Raw genomic sequence first — 12,813 nt, 5'->3', positions numbered from 1 at the left:
TTGAAGAAGCAACAGGATTTATTTTTTAAAAAATACTACAAAATCAATGCTGTTGGTGCAAATGCATGCAAACCTTGGCTAGTGTCAAATTTCCAATATTATTTTTTTCTTGTCGACTAAAAGGCTCATATTTTATGATCCCCTTGTTTTTCTGATCATCGCTTCAAGCGTGGCCCACTGATCCTTCGTAACCTACAAAACAGCAAAAGAAACGTAACTCAAATACACAAAGAGTATACACAAAACTAAAGATTTAAGGCATGCAATCAAAGGGAAAAAATTACCTTCTTCAAGTCATTAAATTCACCTGCCATTGAGACATATTCCCCACCATCCATTCTAATAACCTGTAAATAAACAAACGTGAACACTAGGTTAACTGCTCAGTTAAGTGCATAGGTAATATTTTTCCTTTAATTTCAGAATTGTTCCTAGCCAGATAAATACCTAACACAGAGATGGGGTATTTGATAAAAGTGCCAAGGTACAGCAGAACAAGAGTTTTAGGGTCAAAGGTACTGTAAATGAAAGGAGAGGTTAAAACCACAAGCCAGGAGAAGAATTAAATAAATGAAAACTGGTATTGTTGAAACCTCTCCATACATTTACAGATTTTTGTAAAGTGCATCCCTCAGATGTCAAATCTGGATGCTCTCTCACAAGTGTTTTTTCCTCAATTTCTTACCCACCTCTTTGCTTCATATGCCTGCTCCCTATCTTGCTTTCCCACACACCTGAAGCTAAGACACTGTGGGTCTTATTTCTGTCTTCTTTTTGGTGCAGGATTAACCTTTACTTGCTCCTCTACAGTTAATGCACACTGAAACAGCTTGAACCTTGGACCTTGACAGGAAAATTAGTTTCATGCCATCTTGATGGGTAGTGTGGCACTGAAAACATGGACAGCTGAACTATTTAAGTGACAGTAAGATCCATATGATTCAAACCTTAAAATAGACACTAAAGTCAAATAAACTACAACATCTTTTCCAATGAAACATGAATCATCAAATTCAGTATAGTTCACAAAGATTCAAGTACTGTATTTAAAAAAAAAAAGATAAAACTGTCTAAAGACGGTCAGGATGCTCCTGAGGGCGGACCTCAGGAAAAACTTTGTAGAAAACTGTACCAAGGTCAGCTCATGAACGTTGATGTAAGGATTATAACTTACCGCGCCAGTCACCCAGGTGGCATAGTCACTGCATAGGTATGCAGCAAGGTTGGCTATTTCTCCTGGAGTGCCCAAGCGACCAGTGGGTATCTTCTCCAGCACTGCTTTCTCAAACATTCCAGCTGGGTCTAAACGGCTGAAAGCACCCTTGATAAAAAATAAAAGGAAAAAATTAACCTAAAGAACCTTTCACGATATTTTATAGGGGGGAGTAATTAAATATACTAAAAGGTTTTCAAAAAACATTTCAGTTTAAATGGTGTGTCCATCGCTCATAAAAACAACCTCGTATCAATGAGATGCCAAGTCTGCCTTTTACCAGTAAGCTTCATCTTCAACCTTCAAAGTCAAAAACAGCCACAGATCAAATTGATTAATAAATTAACAAAGGGGAAGTGGGAAAAAGCAAGCACTTGAGAGAAGAATCAAAAAGAATCAAGGTCCAGTTGAAGAAAAGGAAGATAGGGAACTGCTAAAACGGGTAAGAGAAAAATGTTAGAAAGATCATGCCAATGTAGGGTGCATTAAGTTTGTTTTCCCAGCATTACAGCAGCAAAAGAACAGTAAAGTGTTGCAGATAATAACAGGGAAATTCTAGAAAGTTTTTAGTGTAGCCTAATCAAGAACTATCATGTTAAAACCGTGCAGTATTAAGAACATTGTGTGGAATTCCTGATCACCGCTTTATAAAAAATATACTATGAACCAAAGAGCAACCAAAGATCCGAATCTTACAGACTTGAACATAGACAACCATGAGAGGACCTGATTTAAGGACCTTCAAAACACATTGGCAAAATACACCCAGCAGGCTTCTGAATCAACAGTGAAACATAAACAAGAGAACACAAGTGGACTCTATGGGGAAGTAGGTTAAAACTGAGATCAGGAGGCATTTTTTTATACAGAGGGGATGTGGAGATCAGAAAGTAGCTACCCACCCATCTAGTCAAACCTGGTGCCCGGTCTTCCTTTAAGAAACAGCTAGATTAATTCCCCAGATCAGTTAGCTACTAGAAACCAAACAGGACAGACGGGCAGCATGGCTTCCTGTCACTTGTAATCATTCTTCCGTTTTTCCCCATGACAAACGCCTTTTATAGCAAGACCACACCGTTTTAGTTGTCCTTAAAGTCATCCTGCTTTCTTAAGAGACGACTACAACATGACAGAATGCTGCTTTTTCTAGTCTAGGATCAGGCATTTGGACATCTGAATTTCAAAAACCTGTATCTCCTCCACAAAGCCGCCTAAGCACGTAACTTATTAACTGCTTCTTCCCTCTGATTTTATATTATAAAGCATTCTTCAGCCAAGTGCACAAGTTACCTTAGTTTTTATTGGCCCGGGCTGAATCACATTAAATCTCATACCGTATCTCCCCCATTCTGCAGCAAGTGACCTATGAAGGAAAGACAGAGTAAATCAGTGAAAGAATATAGTTGGTTTTAGAGACCAAAAAAGTACAGCAGCAAAAGGTAATGGATGTACTTACATTAGCTGTGCGCAAGTGTTAATTTTTCACATTGTTAATTTTAAGGAACACAGACGTATAGGAACATGTCACCAGCAAATTTCTGGTATATAAATTGGTAAAGGAGAGACAATTACATCTGAAAATAACATTAATCATTAAGGCCCATTATATTTCATTATACTGTATAGGCATCATCCAGCAGTAGCAGGAGTAGAAAAAGTCAGATGAAATGTACAGTACAGTACATACTATATTTAATGCCTCTTTTTACATGCAATATTGCAATATTGGCTAGTCTGGCAACCCTGTTTCTAGAAAGATCAGTTTTACCATGGCAAGACTGAATGAAACAAAGTTAAAAGCCTATTCAGTCCTGTGATTTTTGTCTAAAACTGTAAAGTAAATATCAGGCATGTCTACAAAGAAACAGCACATCAAAGACAACCGGTCTGTTTTCAGAACTGGAGATGAAAAGGAAATAACATACCAACTTAAAAGAACAGAGCTCTTACTTCTGTCAGGATATAGGTCTTTTAGGTTCATTTTACCAGACCAAGGTGTTAAAAATACCAGCACTCTGCCTATATTCATCAATGCTGAAAACTCACTGTGATCCAATGATCTCTACACATGCAATTGCAGTCAAGGAAAAAAACAAAAAGCTGCAAAGAAATAATAGTTTTCCTGGCATATAATTAGATGCTGCGATGATTTGAGAATCACAGCTGAGATCTTCATCAGAATATTTATCTAGTCTTAGTAATATCTCCAAGTTTATGAATAATCAGCCCATTTTTGCGAGTAGATTTGCATTTTTATTTACTTGACAAAAAGACTACAATGGAGTGCATATTTATTAATAAGGCTCCAACTAGGCTTTGATGAAAACCAAGTGCTCTCTGCCTCCCCACAACACTGAAATGGATTCAAATTATCTAGATTGCGTTGCTTTCATTTCCGAGACAATTCTACATCAGTAAACAAAGCACACAGTACATGACAAAACTGTTTTTCTACTATAATTTATTTCAAACCTGTCTATAAAACAGGAGTAGTGTACCCAGTATTACATTGATTAAATCTTGCACATTATGAGTTATTTAACATTGATATAAATTAAATCCCTATTCCGTTACTACACATTATATCAACAATTTGGTTTTTTTTATGAAGTTCCCCTCATGTCTGTCCTCCTACAACACTCAACTCTACCCATCTGTAATATGAATTTTAACAACCTCACCGAAGGATTACAGTTTTACAGAAGATCAATGGGCCTAGGCTTTCAGTGTAAAAAAAAACATTTGTCAGCTATACATTCATTGCATGAGTTTTTGACAAGAATGCTCTCATTTTAGACACTCTAAGCACTTGTAAAATAATTGGGCAGGAATGTTAAAGAGGCATACATTAAATATTATCACAGATTATGATTTTCAAAAAGGTCCTGAACATTATTAGCTCTGATATACTCATCTGTAGGAGTTCTATTTCTGTACTGTGCTGTGCAACATGACAGCATGTGAAGAAGAAACTGGCCACAGCTTACATGGCTTGGAAGACGTACTTACTTGCACATGGTTTCAACTCCTGCCTTGGCTGAGGCACTTGGGACCACAAACCCCGAGCCACTCTCTGCATAGATTGTTGTTATTGCCAAGAAAGCTGCACCTAGAGACACACCGCAGAGCGTTACTCTAGATTGCCTCTGAGTCTTCCCAAGATCAGAAATGAACTCAAGACGTTTGGTGGAGAAGCTGCATTTCTTTAGTCTCGAAGAGAGATGTCTACTTGGAGAATTCATAAGGATTCAAAATCCCTTCAGAAGTTGGCAAAATCAACCCCATGAACTTCACTGAAAGCACAAGTAGGGAATGCAAAGACGGGCAGTTAGGACTGATAATAATGTGTACGCCTTAACTCAATTAAGGCTGTCTGGAGCAAAACCTTCAGCCATGAAGAATGTGATTCCCTGGAATCTTTTTAAAAAATACAGTAGCTGGATGAACTACCCAGGTCAAGAACAAAGTGGATGCCTGATCTCTTTTGGAACTCCTTTGCTACCACTTTCAGTCAGCCCACAAGAGCATGTGACGTGTGGAAAACCAAAGGTTTTCGTGAGCTGTGCAATTTTTTTATGATCCTTAAAATAAAATCCAAATGAAAGATTTCCCATCAGAATATGCCACTCCGAGCTCTTTGGCACAGGCCATTAAAGAAAACAACTATGAATACAGTTCTTGAATATAAAGAGAACAGGAGATGAATGATAATTCACTTTCCACAGTCTAGCAAAGCAATCATCATGGTTGCATTAGTTCGTAAAACATGTCAAGTCTTTACTTCTATTTGTAAAGAGAAGCTTGTTTTTCAAACTCAATAGAGAGTATTTTTTAAAGATATGGTGCAAGAGGCACTCTTCCAGAATTATTTTTTAAAATGACAACATATTGTGTCGCCACCAGTCCACTTAAAAATGTATCACCCAAAAACAAAGGATATTGATGAGGGTTAAAGGACTTTTAAAAACAATACTGTGGAAAATACAACTGCTCTATTGCACGTCAAGTTAATGTGCAAAATATTTTATAAGGCTGCATGACATTTGGAAGGCTTTTATTTTACAATCCATACTTCAAGTTAAGTATCAGGAAAAAAAATTAAAGTAATTCAAACAGTATATACCACATTTAGGAAATATTAGTATATGGGCCAAGAACGAACTTTGCTAGAAGTATTTGAATTCAAAACAATTTCTCAAAAATGCCAATAAAAAAAAAGTTAACTCAGGGTTTTAATAATCAAATTCCAATGGCATAGGGAAACCAGGAAACCAATGGCGTACAGAAACCAGGAAAAGGATAGCTTATTAAAGACATACATTAACTTGTTTTTTATACTGTTTTAAAATCATTTCCAGCACCAGTTCCAATTAAATCCAAAACAGCCTCTGATTTTTAGTACATCAACATTCAAAAGAAGCCCCCTAAATGGTCAGATAATCAATGACAGAAAGAAAAAAAAAACAGGAACTTTAATCATTTTGCATCTAGTAATACATAGTTAAGAATAAATTACATATAGTTGTGTACATTATATTAACTAGAACTGGGCTTTGCCTCAGCATGCAGGCTGTCAAGGAAAAATGCAAGGTTAAATTCAGGCTGGCAAGGACAAAGAACAAAGTACTTTATGACCTTCGTGATCTGGGGAGGATTCTCAGAAAAGAGCAGCAAGTATGTAAATGTATAATCAGAGACAGGCAGAGGTGGACCCATGAGAAAGAACTCTTGAGAACACACACTGTCAAACTCGTATGGGATGCAGGTAAGTGGAATATAGACAGAGGGTCTATTTACAAATGACATCTGTAATTGTCTCTGTCAAAAATCTCGATAATCACAAGGTATAACATAAACACAATACAAGGTACATACAATAAGATAAAAACCAGAATTGCAAAGTACAACTATGCGATAAACAGAGTTTTCCAGAAATTGCCAATAAATCGGTTTATGTAGTCTGGATAAAGAACATTTTGACTTGAGACATGTCTTGACCAAATGAAAATCCAGTCCAGCATCTTAATCAGGTGAGAGGAGCTGACTAGCGCTTTACTGCCCTCTGGTGAATAAAATGTATAAATATAACTAGAAAAACAAACAGAAATATTAATTCTGAAACATCTGCCAAATAGCTTGCAATTTCCTCATAAAAATTCAAGCTAATCTTCAAAAGAATTTTTAAAAGTTAAGGATTTTTTAACTTCACTTCTAAAAAAGGACAGTCTTTTGAGGGTAACTACTGTAGGGTAGTAACTGCAACTGATAAATAAATCAATATAAAATGGTAGTCTAGCTTTATTAAATAGAAAGCAAACGTACATTTCTGTAGTGTATAAGGCTTAATGTTGACTGGACTTAAACCTTAATCCTTTCTTATAGCCTTGTTAAAAGCTCAGTAGGTTGTCAAGACAGCACAGTTAATCAAAATACATTTATAAAAGTCCCTGACAAACACTACATTTTTTATCTTAAATATTTTGCCTAACACTAAAATTACTGTTTATTCCAAAAAATCCAAGCCAAATGTTAAGGATTTTCAAACAGCCAAATAAAAAATGGGACATGTAAATTTCTGAAAAGCATTTGATTAAAATGTGTGCTCCTAACAATGAAAAAGAACCGCAAATCCCTCAAAGCCCTCTTGATTCATATACTGTATGCTGGTAAAAAAAGTAATGTTACCTCAATGCACATCTGAAATCTTACTGAAATTAATTTTATTGAGTATATAGCAATTAACATAATGTGAAGATGTATAATACCCTTGGAATTGTACTTCACAATTATAAATTCACAGCTGTGTTTCTGACCAACTGACAGAAGTATGAAATCTAAAATCTAAACATTGTTTTTTTAAATATAGTCATTTATACTGCAGTACTATATACTTTAGCAAGTACCAAAAACTGCAGTATGTGGATGTCAATTAAGGCATTCACCCCCAGTAATCAAAACTATATTTTAAATCACTCTTTAATAGTTCTACAAGATGTTGCTGCTCCAAAGCATAACACTTGTTAAAATATGGATAATGGTAAAAACTCAAATCAATGTAAACCAACAAGCATACAATAAATGGATAACATTCCCACGCAATCTGGTAAACAAAAAGGAGAGAAATCAAATAATTGATTCTAATTAGGAACAGCACACCATTCCAATTGCAAAACCATTGACAATTATCCAGCAAAATTAATTACAAAAGTAACCATGCTAACTGTTCTGATGTACTATCATTCAGAGGGCCATAATGTTTAATTAGAGGCCCAGATTACAGTGAAGTTTTAACAAATAACTGCACATTAGATGGCCAGTACCTTACCTTAAATTTCTATTGGGTGAATGAAAAAACAACTCTGCCACCAGGCACCAGGTTTGTAATTGTGTAATCAAAGCTTGATTTCCTGATTTCTCGCGGGCCTTTGTCCAAATACTCCCTAGTGGCAAAAATACCCTCCTGAACATCTTACCTTTCTCTGCTTTTATAAGCTGCTTCCCCAGCTCGAGGGTCACATACGCAGTGCCATTCAGAACGATATCCGTTATGGTTCTCCAAGCGTTGGGAGACAGGCCCTCAGACGGAGAGATGAAATTGCCTGCAGCATTATTTATTACCACCTAATAAAGCAGAGAACGAGTTACTAACCAGAAAACCGATTCACGCAACAGAAAAGAGATCATAAGGAAACAATCGGTAAATGCCCTTCTCGTTCTCCAATTAAAGCTGATTTGGGATTACCCAAATACGAAACACCTGACAGTTTAAAAACATGATATAACCATGGCGATATTCCAGCTTTTCTAACAATGAGAACGCGGTCGTTAACTCAGACGAGCTAAGATTGAACAATAAAGCCTGTTTAAAATATCACTAGATATGAGAAAATGCAACAAAAACAACTGAGTGATTCATCTGCATAGACAAGAGCTACAACACGGGTTTATAGATAACTTCTTTTCATTTTAGCTGTTGCAACATTATTGCTATATGAACATTCCTATTTGGGGGAAACCTACAGTATTTGATTTGAGCGACTCCATTTTTCACCAGGACTAATTGTGCTGATCACAGCTATAGATGCAAATGACTCATTCATTCCTATCCGTTAACAGACACCCATTTCTTTCAAGTACAGCTGGAAGCAGCAACTCAGAGCCATGACTTATTAATATACTCCACATATTTCTGATCTCATTATTTTTATATGTGTAGCATTTCAAAATATTTCAAGATTTTCAACTAAAATATGCTTCTGATTCTGCATTGTTTGCCTTTTTCTCCCCCCAAAATCTAACATAGATTAATGTACAGAAACAGAAAAGGATATCAAGAGGTATCTGTTTTAGCCAGTAATCCCTCCTTACTATAATCGTATTGTTATCGGACTATTATATGCTCTGTTGTGATGAAACGATGAAAAGATCATCAGCATATCATCATTACATTATCCCACTCAAAAGAATGAAATAAATCTGGACTTCTTATAGGAAGCACATCTTTTAACAAAACATTTAGTAAAGTAAGAAACTACTAATCACTACCGCAATGTCACTTTTACCTGGGAAGTTTGAGAAACAGACAGGGAAAACAATATACTAAATAAATTCCTTACATTTATATAGTGCTTTTCTGGACATTTCACTCAAAGTGCTTTACAGGTAAACTCCCCTCCATCAACACCTGGATGATGCGATGCCAGTAGGCTCAGCACATCTCAGCTATCAGTGGAGAACAGAGTGATGAAGCCAATTATCAGGAGGCCATGATTGGTAATTTGGCCAGAACACTGGGGTAACACCCCTACTCTTCCTGAGAAAAGCCCTGGGTTTTGACCACAGAAAGTCAGGACCTCATTTTTCCGAAAGACCGTGCCATTTTTACAGTATAGTTTCCCCGTCACTAAACGGGGGCATCAGGACCCACAGACCACAGAGTGAGCACCCCTACTGGTCCCACTAACACCTCTTCCAGCAGCAACCTTAGTTTTTCCCAGGAGGTCTCCCATCCAGGTCCTGACCAGGCTCACACCTGCTGAGCTTCAGTAGGCTGCCCGTTGTGAGTTGCAGGGTGACAGCTGCTGGCCATACTACAGCTTCAAGTAAGATGGAGAGAACCATTTGTTCTTGCGCTTCTCAAATAAGAGAATAATTTTTCACATCTCTCTTCACAAAAGTGAGCTCACAAAACTCCGGTGTGAAGCCATACGTACATCAGGAAGGCCTGCGACCTTGACGAGCTCAGCGACAGCAGCTTGTACAGACACTGGGTCCCTCACATCGCACTGTACAGCGTGCACCTAAAGGCAAAGCAGTTGTGAAATCATGTCCAAAATCACACAAAGAGCAAAATGTAACATGCATTGGCTTTAAAGTAAACATAGCTCAAACACTAAAAGAAAAACTGACGTACAGCATTTATAGCAGCTCAAAGAACTAGATTAGTGATGAGAAAGCTATGTTACTGTCTACTTAATGCCTTAATGCCAGGATATTTTTTTTTAAATACAGCAACTGATCATTTTATCACAGAAAGATTGATATTGAATAAGGGTTTAACCTCTAGAACACACAAAAAATATTTTTAAGAGCAGGTAAAACAATCTCAAAAAAACAGCTGCAGCCTCATTAACGCAATGGTGTTTTTTTCCTGTGCTTTATTATTAAAGTAAAGGACATTTCCAAAATATACTAATTCTTAGTTTTAATTGAATTACATTTACCTTGTTTCCTGTCTGTTTTGTAATTTCCTCAGCCGTTTGCTTCAAGACATCCAACTTTCTAAAACAAAAAAAGGACACAAAAATCCAACAGTCTAGTCAATAAATCTAATAATTATCTGAGATGTGAACAAAACCCCCCAAAAAAAGTTTTCTAGATGAAATCAAGCCCTGACTTTTATGCTCAAACTCAGGTTGAAGACGAACAAGGAAAAATAATATATGTCTTAAGAGTTTTTAAACAGGACAAAACAATGACACTGCTAGACAACATTTGCAACTGAGGGACAAAGTCTACTATCAGTTCCTACAAAAAAAACAAAACGGCAGTGAAGACTTGCCTAACCCTAACTCTACGAAGATGAACCCCGGTTCAGCGCAGAGTCACAAATTGCGCTAAGCACTTGGGGGTGCAGTTGTGCCAGCGCTCTGCCTGCGCTGTGGCTAAACCCACACCACCCACCTGCTCGCAATAACGCATTCCGCACCCAGGGCGGAGAGGGTGGCCGCCATGCCCTTGCCCAGCCCGGTGCCCCCTCCCGTGATGAAGGCGACTTTGTTCTTGAAGGAACCGGGGGGCAGCATCGGTCCTTCAGCCGGGGGGAAGAACGCAGCCTGCGGATGGGCGCTGCTCTGGCACAGCGCTTTCGTCCCACTGCTGAAAAACTAAGTGGGAGCAAGCAGACCCCCCCACGCATGTCAAGTTCTGGGACACGCCAGAAACTGGTACTGTACCCAGATCAATGCGAAATGAGTTGCTTTCCTTTAAAAAACAAAACAACAGGATGCTCCGTTTTTTAAACATTACCTGTGAAGACATTCCTAGTTTTTAACGTTATTATTTTTTGGGGGTTTTTACGTGAAGGTTGGATCGACTTTACACCCTCCAAAACAAAGTCATGTATATAACCTTCTTCCAGACACATTAAGATAATAACTTAAAAATGCTAACTTTTTCACTGCTTTGTAAAAAAAAAATGCTACCGTCTAAAATTAAGCTGGGGGGAAAAAACTACAGCGTACAACTACTGATAACTTTTCTCGGTTTCTAAGAAACGTAGCTATTAAATAAAATGTCAGCTGAATGAAGCAGTGAGTTTTAAAACTCTCCTGTAGGTTTCTCTGCTACATAAACTCTTGAACTGTGATCCTTCACAGTGCAGTAGTAATCATCTACTGCCTTTAAACATCTAGAGACAGCTTGTTATTGCCTGCGTAAAATCCACTTGATCAAATCAGTAAAGCATATCTATTAAGAACATTACTTCAAGATTCTGCTCTAAGTTACGTACCTTTCTGTGCATGCCATATCTGAAGGCTAAGGCTGAAACTGAATTGGTATTAAGTGAAAAAGGATTAAGTCTACATAAATATGCCGCAGCCATGTTTCGCAAACTCTAACACGACCTTACGTTTTGCAAAGACTATATCAGTGATGCCGTTCTCCGACTGCTCTCTGCGTGACGTCACTGAGGTCCGCCCGCAGACGTCTGCGCAAACTCTGCGCAGCCCAGTGCACCTCTGAGTAAAGATGATATGACTGCAGCTGTAAACCAGTACTGAGCCGTGATGCGAAGTACTGTATTCATACAATACTATTATTATACAGTACTGTCGTTTACAAAGCACTAGGTTCGTCCTCAGCAAACCTGAGATTAAGTTTTTATTGTAGGTCATTTATTTTACTGGATTCCACTGTAAAGCTTGTGGACTGCAAATGTGATTTATCATACAGAAATTAGTAAAATTGCCACATATTGTGTGATTAATAATTAGAGCGCATGCTCTGGTGCATAAACAATACAGTGTTCGGTTCTGTTGTGAAAGGGAAGTTAATTAATTTTGAGAGCAGGAACGGTACAGGCTCATCTAGATTGTGCTAAAGGAAAACCAATAGGGACTATTGCTTTGTTCTATCGTGACTTTTGGTAGGTTAGTTTGAGACTGAGCTGTGGCTTGATGGAAGTCAAAGAACCACTGGGTTTCATTGGAGGAGATAACTATAGAACAAGACTGACCTGAGGTGCCAGGCAGGAGTTAGACCCGAGAAGACTATTAATATAAAACGACAGTAGCGGCGGTACCACCTTCTAACCTGATTTCAGAAGCTGAGCAAGGACTGAATTCCAGAATCAGGGCTTTTAAAAATGCGGTCATTTTATTTACACTCTCCTCCATCATCAGCCCGCCTTAACCTCCCGCTCCACATCCCGGGTAACACCACAGTCCGCACATTTTGACACTTCAGTGACTGGACAACAAAAGAAGACATGGACCTGTCTTCTGACGAAGTATCGATTCAAATGTGCAATGAAATCTTCTAGGTCTCTCGAGAAGTGTTTCCTATCACCTAGACCTAGAAGATTTCAGTGCACATTTGAACGACACAACAACACATCATATTCGCCCTCAACACTTCATATTCGCCGTAATATTGTAATTTTAAGGGGACATTATTTGCTAGCCCTTATCATATCCTTTGTTCGCAAAGATATAATCGGGGTGTTAAACCACAAAACCCTAAAGTTCTGAAACTTTGAAAAAACCTTCAAAATATTCAGCTTGGATACAAGAATATACCAACCAAAATCTCATGTTTGTGCCCAATGTGTGGTCATTTCTGAGTGCCATACGTATTGGGCTGAATCTCTGATTTTCTTTCCTCCCACACATGATTATTATCACAGATTATCACAGATCATAAACATTGGCCCCACTATCTCTGTGCAAGCACGGCATTGATTAACCCTGAAGTGTAAACGGAGCTGAAAAGGCACGGAGTCGTGCGAGGGTATAGTTTTGTCCAGTAGGCGACGCTGAATAATAAACTACAGACGGGAGAACAGGAAGACGGAAGTCGGGTTGTATTGGATTCGAGGG

The 12,813-nt window shown here is 38.0% G+C and overlaps 1 protein-coding gene across 1 annotated transcript; it reads right to left on the bottom strand.

Moving 5' to 3' along the window:
- Window positions 1–11,372, bottom strand: decr1 (2,4-dienoyl CoA reductase 1, mitochondrial). The gene is made up of 10 exons (XM_006636002.3): window positions 11,226–11,372; window positions 10,397–10,599; window positions 9,937–9,994; window positions 9,427–9,513; window positions 7,687–7,834; window positions 4,223–4,322; window positions 2,504–2,576; window positions 1,175–1,321; window positions 285–347; window positions 1–192 (listed from the first exon to the last, which is right to left on the bottom strand). The coding sequence occupies exons 1-10, from the start codon at window positions 11,316–11,318 to the stop codon at window positions 133–135; spliced, it is 1,032 nt and encodes a 343-aa protein (XP_006636065.3). The 5' UTR covers window positions 11,319–11,372; the 3' UTR covers window positions 1–132.
- Between the last annotated feature and the right edge of the window lie 1,441 nt (window positions 11,373–12,813).

The sequence above is a fragment of the Lepisosteus oculatus genome, chromosome 10 (genome assembly GCF_040954835.1).
Source record: "Lepisosteus oculatus isolate fLepOcu1 chromosome 10, fLepOcu1.hap2, whole genome shotgun sequence".
NCBI lineage: Eukaryota > Metazoa > Chordata > Actinopteri > Semionotiformes > Lepisosteidae > Lepisosteus > Lepisosteus oculatus.
Note: the sequence above shows the minus strand (reverse complement) of the source record. Positions and strands in the feature narration are given on the sequence as shown.

Bases quoted from the DNA above. Each gene is read 5' to 3' on its own strand.
- decr1 (XM_006636002.3), bottom strand. From the start codon at position 11,318: ATGGCTGCGGCATATTTATGTAGACTTAATCCTTTTTCACTTAATACC. The intron at 4,323-7,686 runs GTAAGATGTTCA...GTGTGTCTCTAG, and splicing joins GCTTATAAAAGCAGAGAAAG to GTGCAGCTTTCTTGGCAATA. The intron at 348-1,174 runs GTAAGTTATAAT...GTTTATTTACAG, and splicing joins CCACCTGGGTGACTGGCGCG to GTTATTAGAATGGATGGTGG.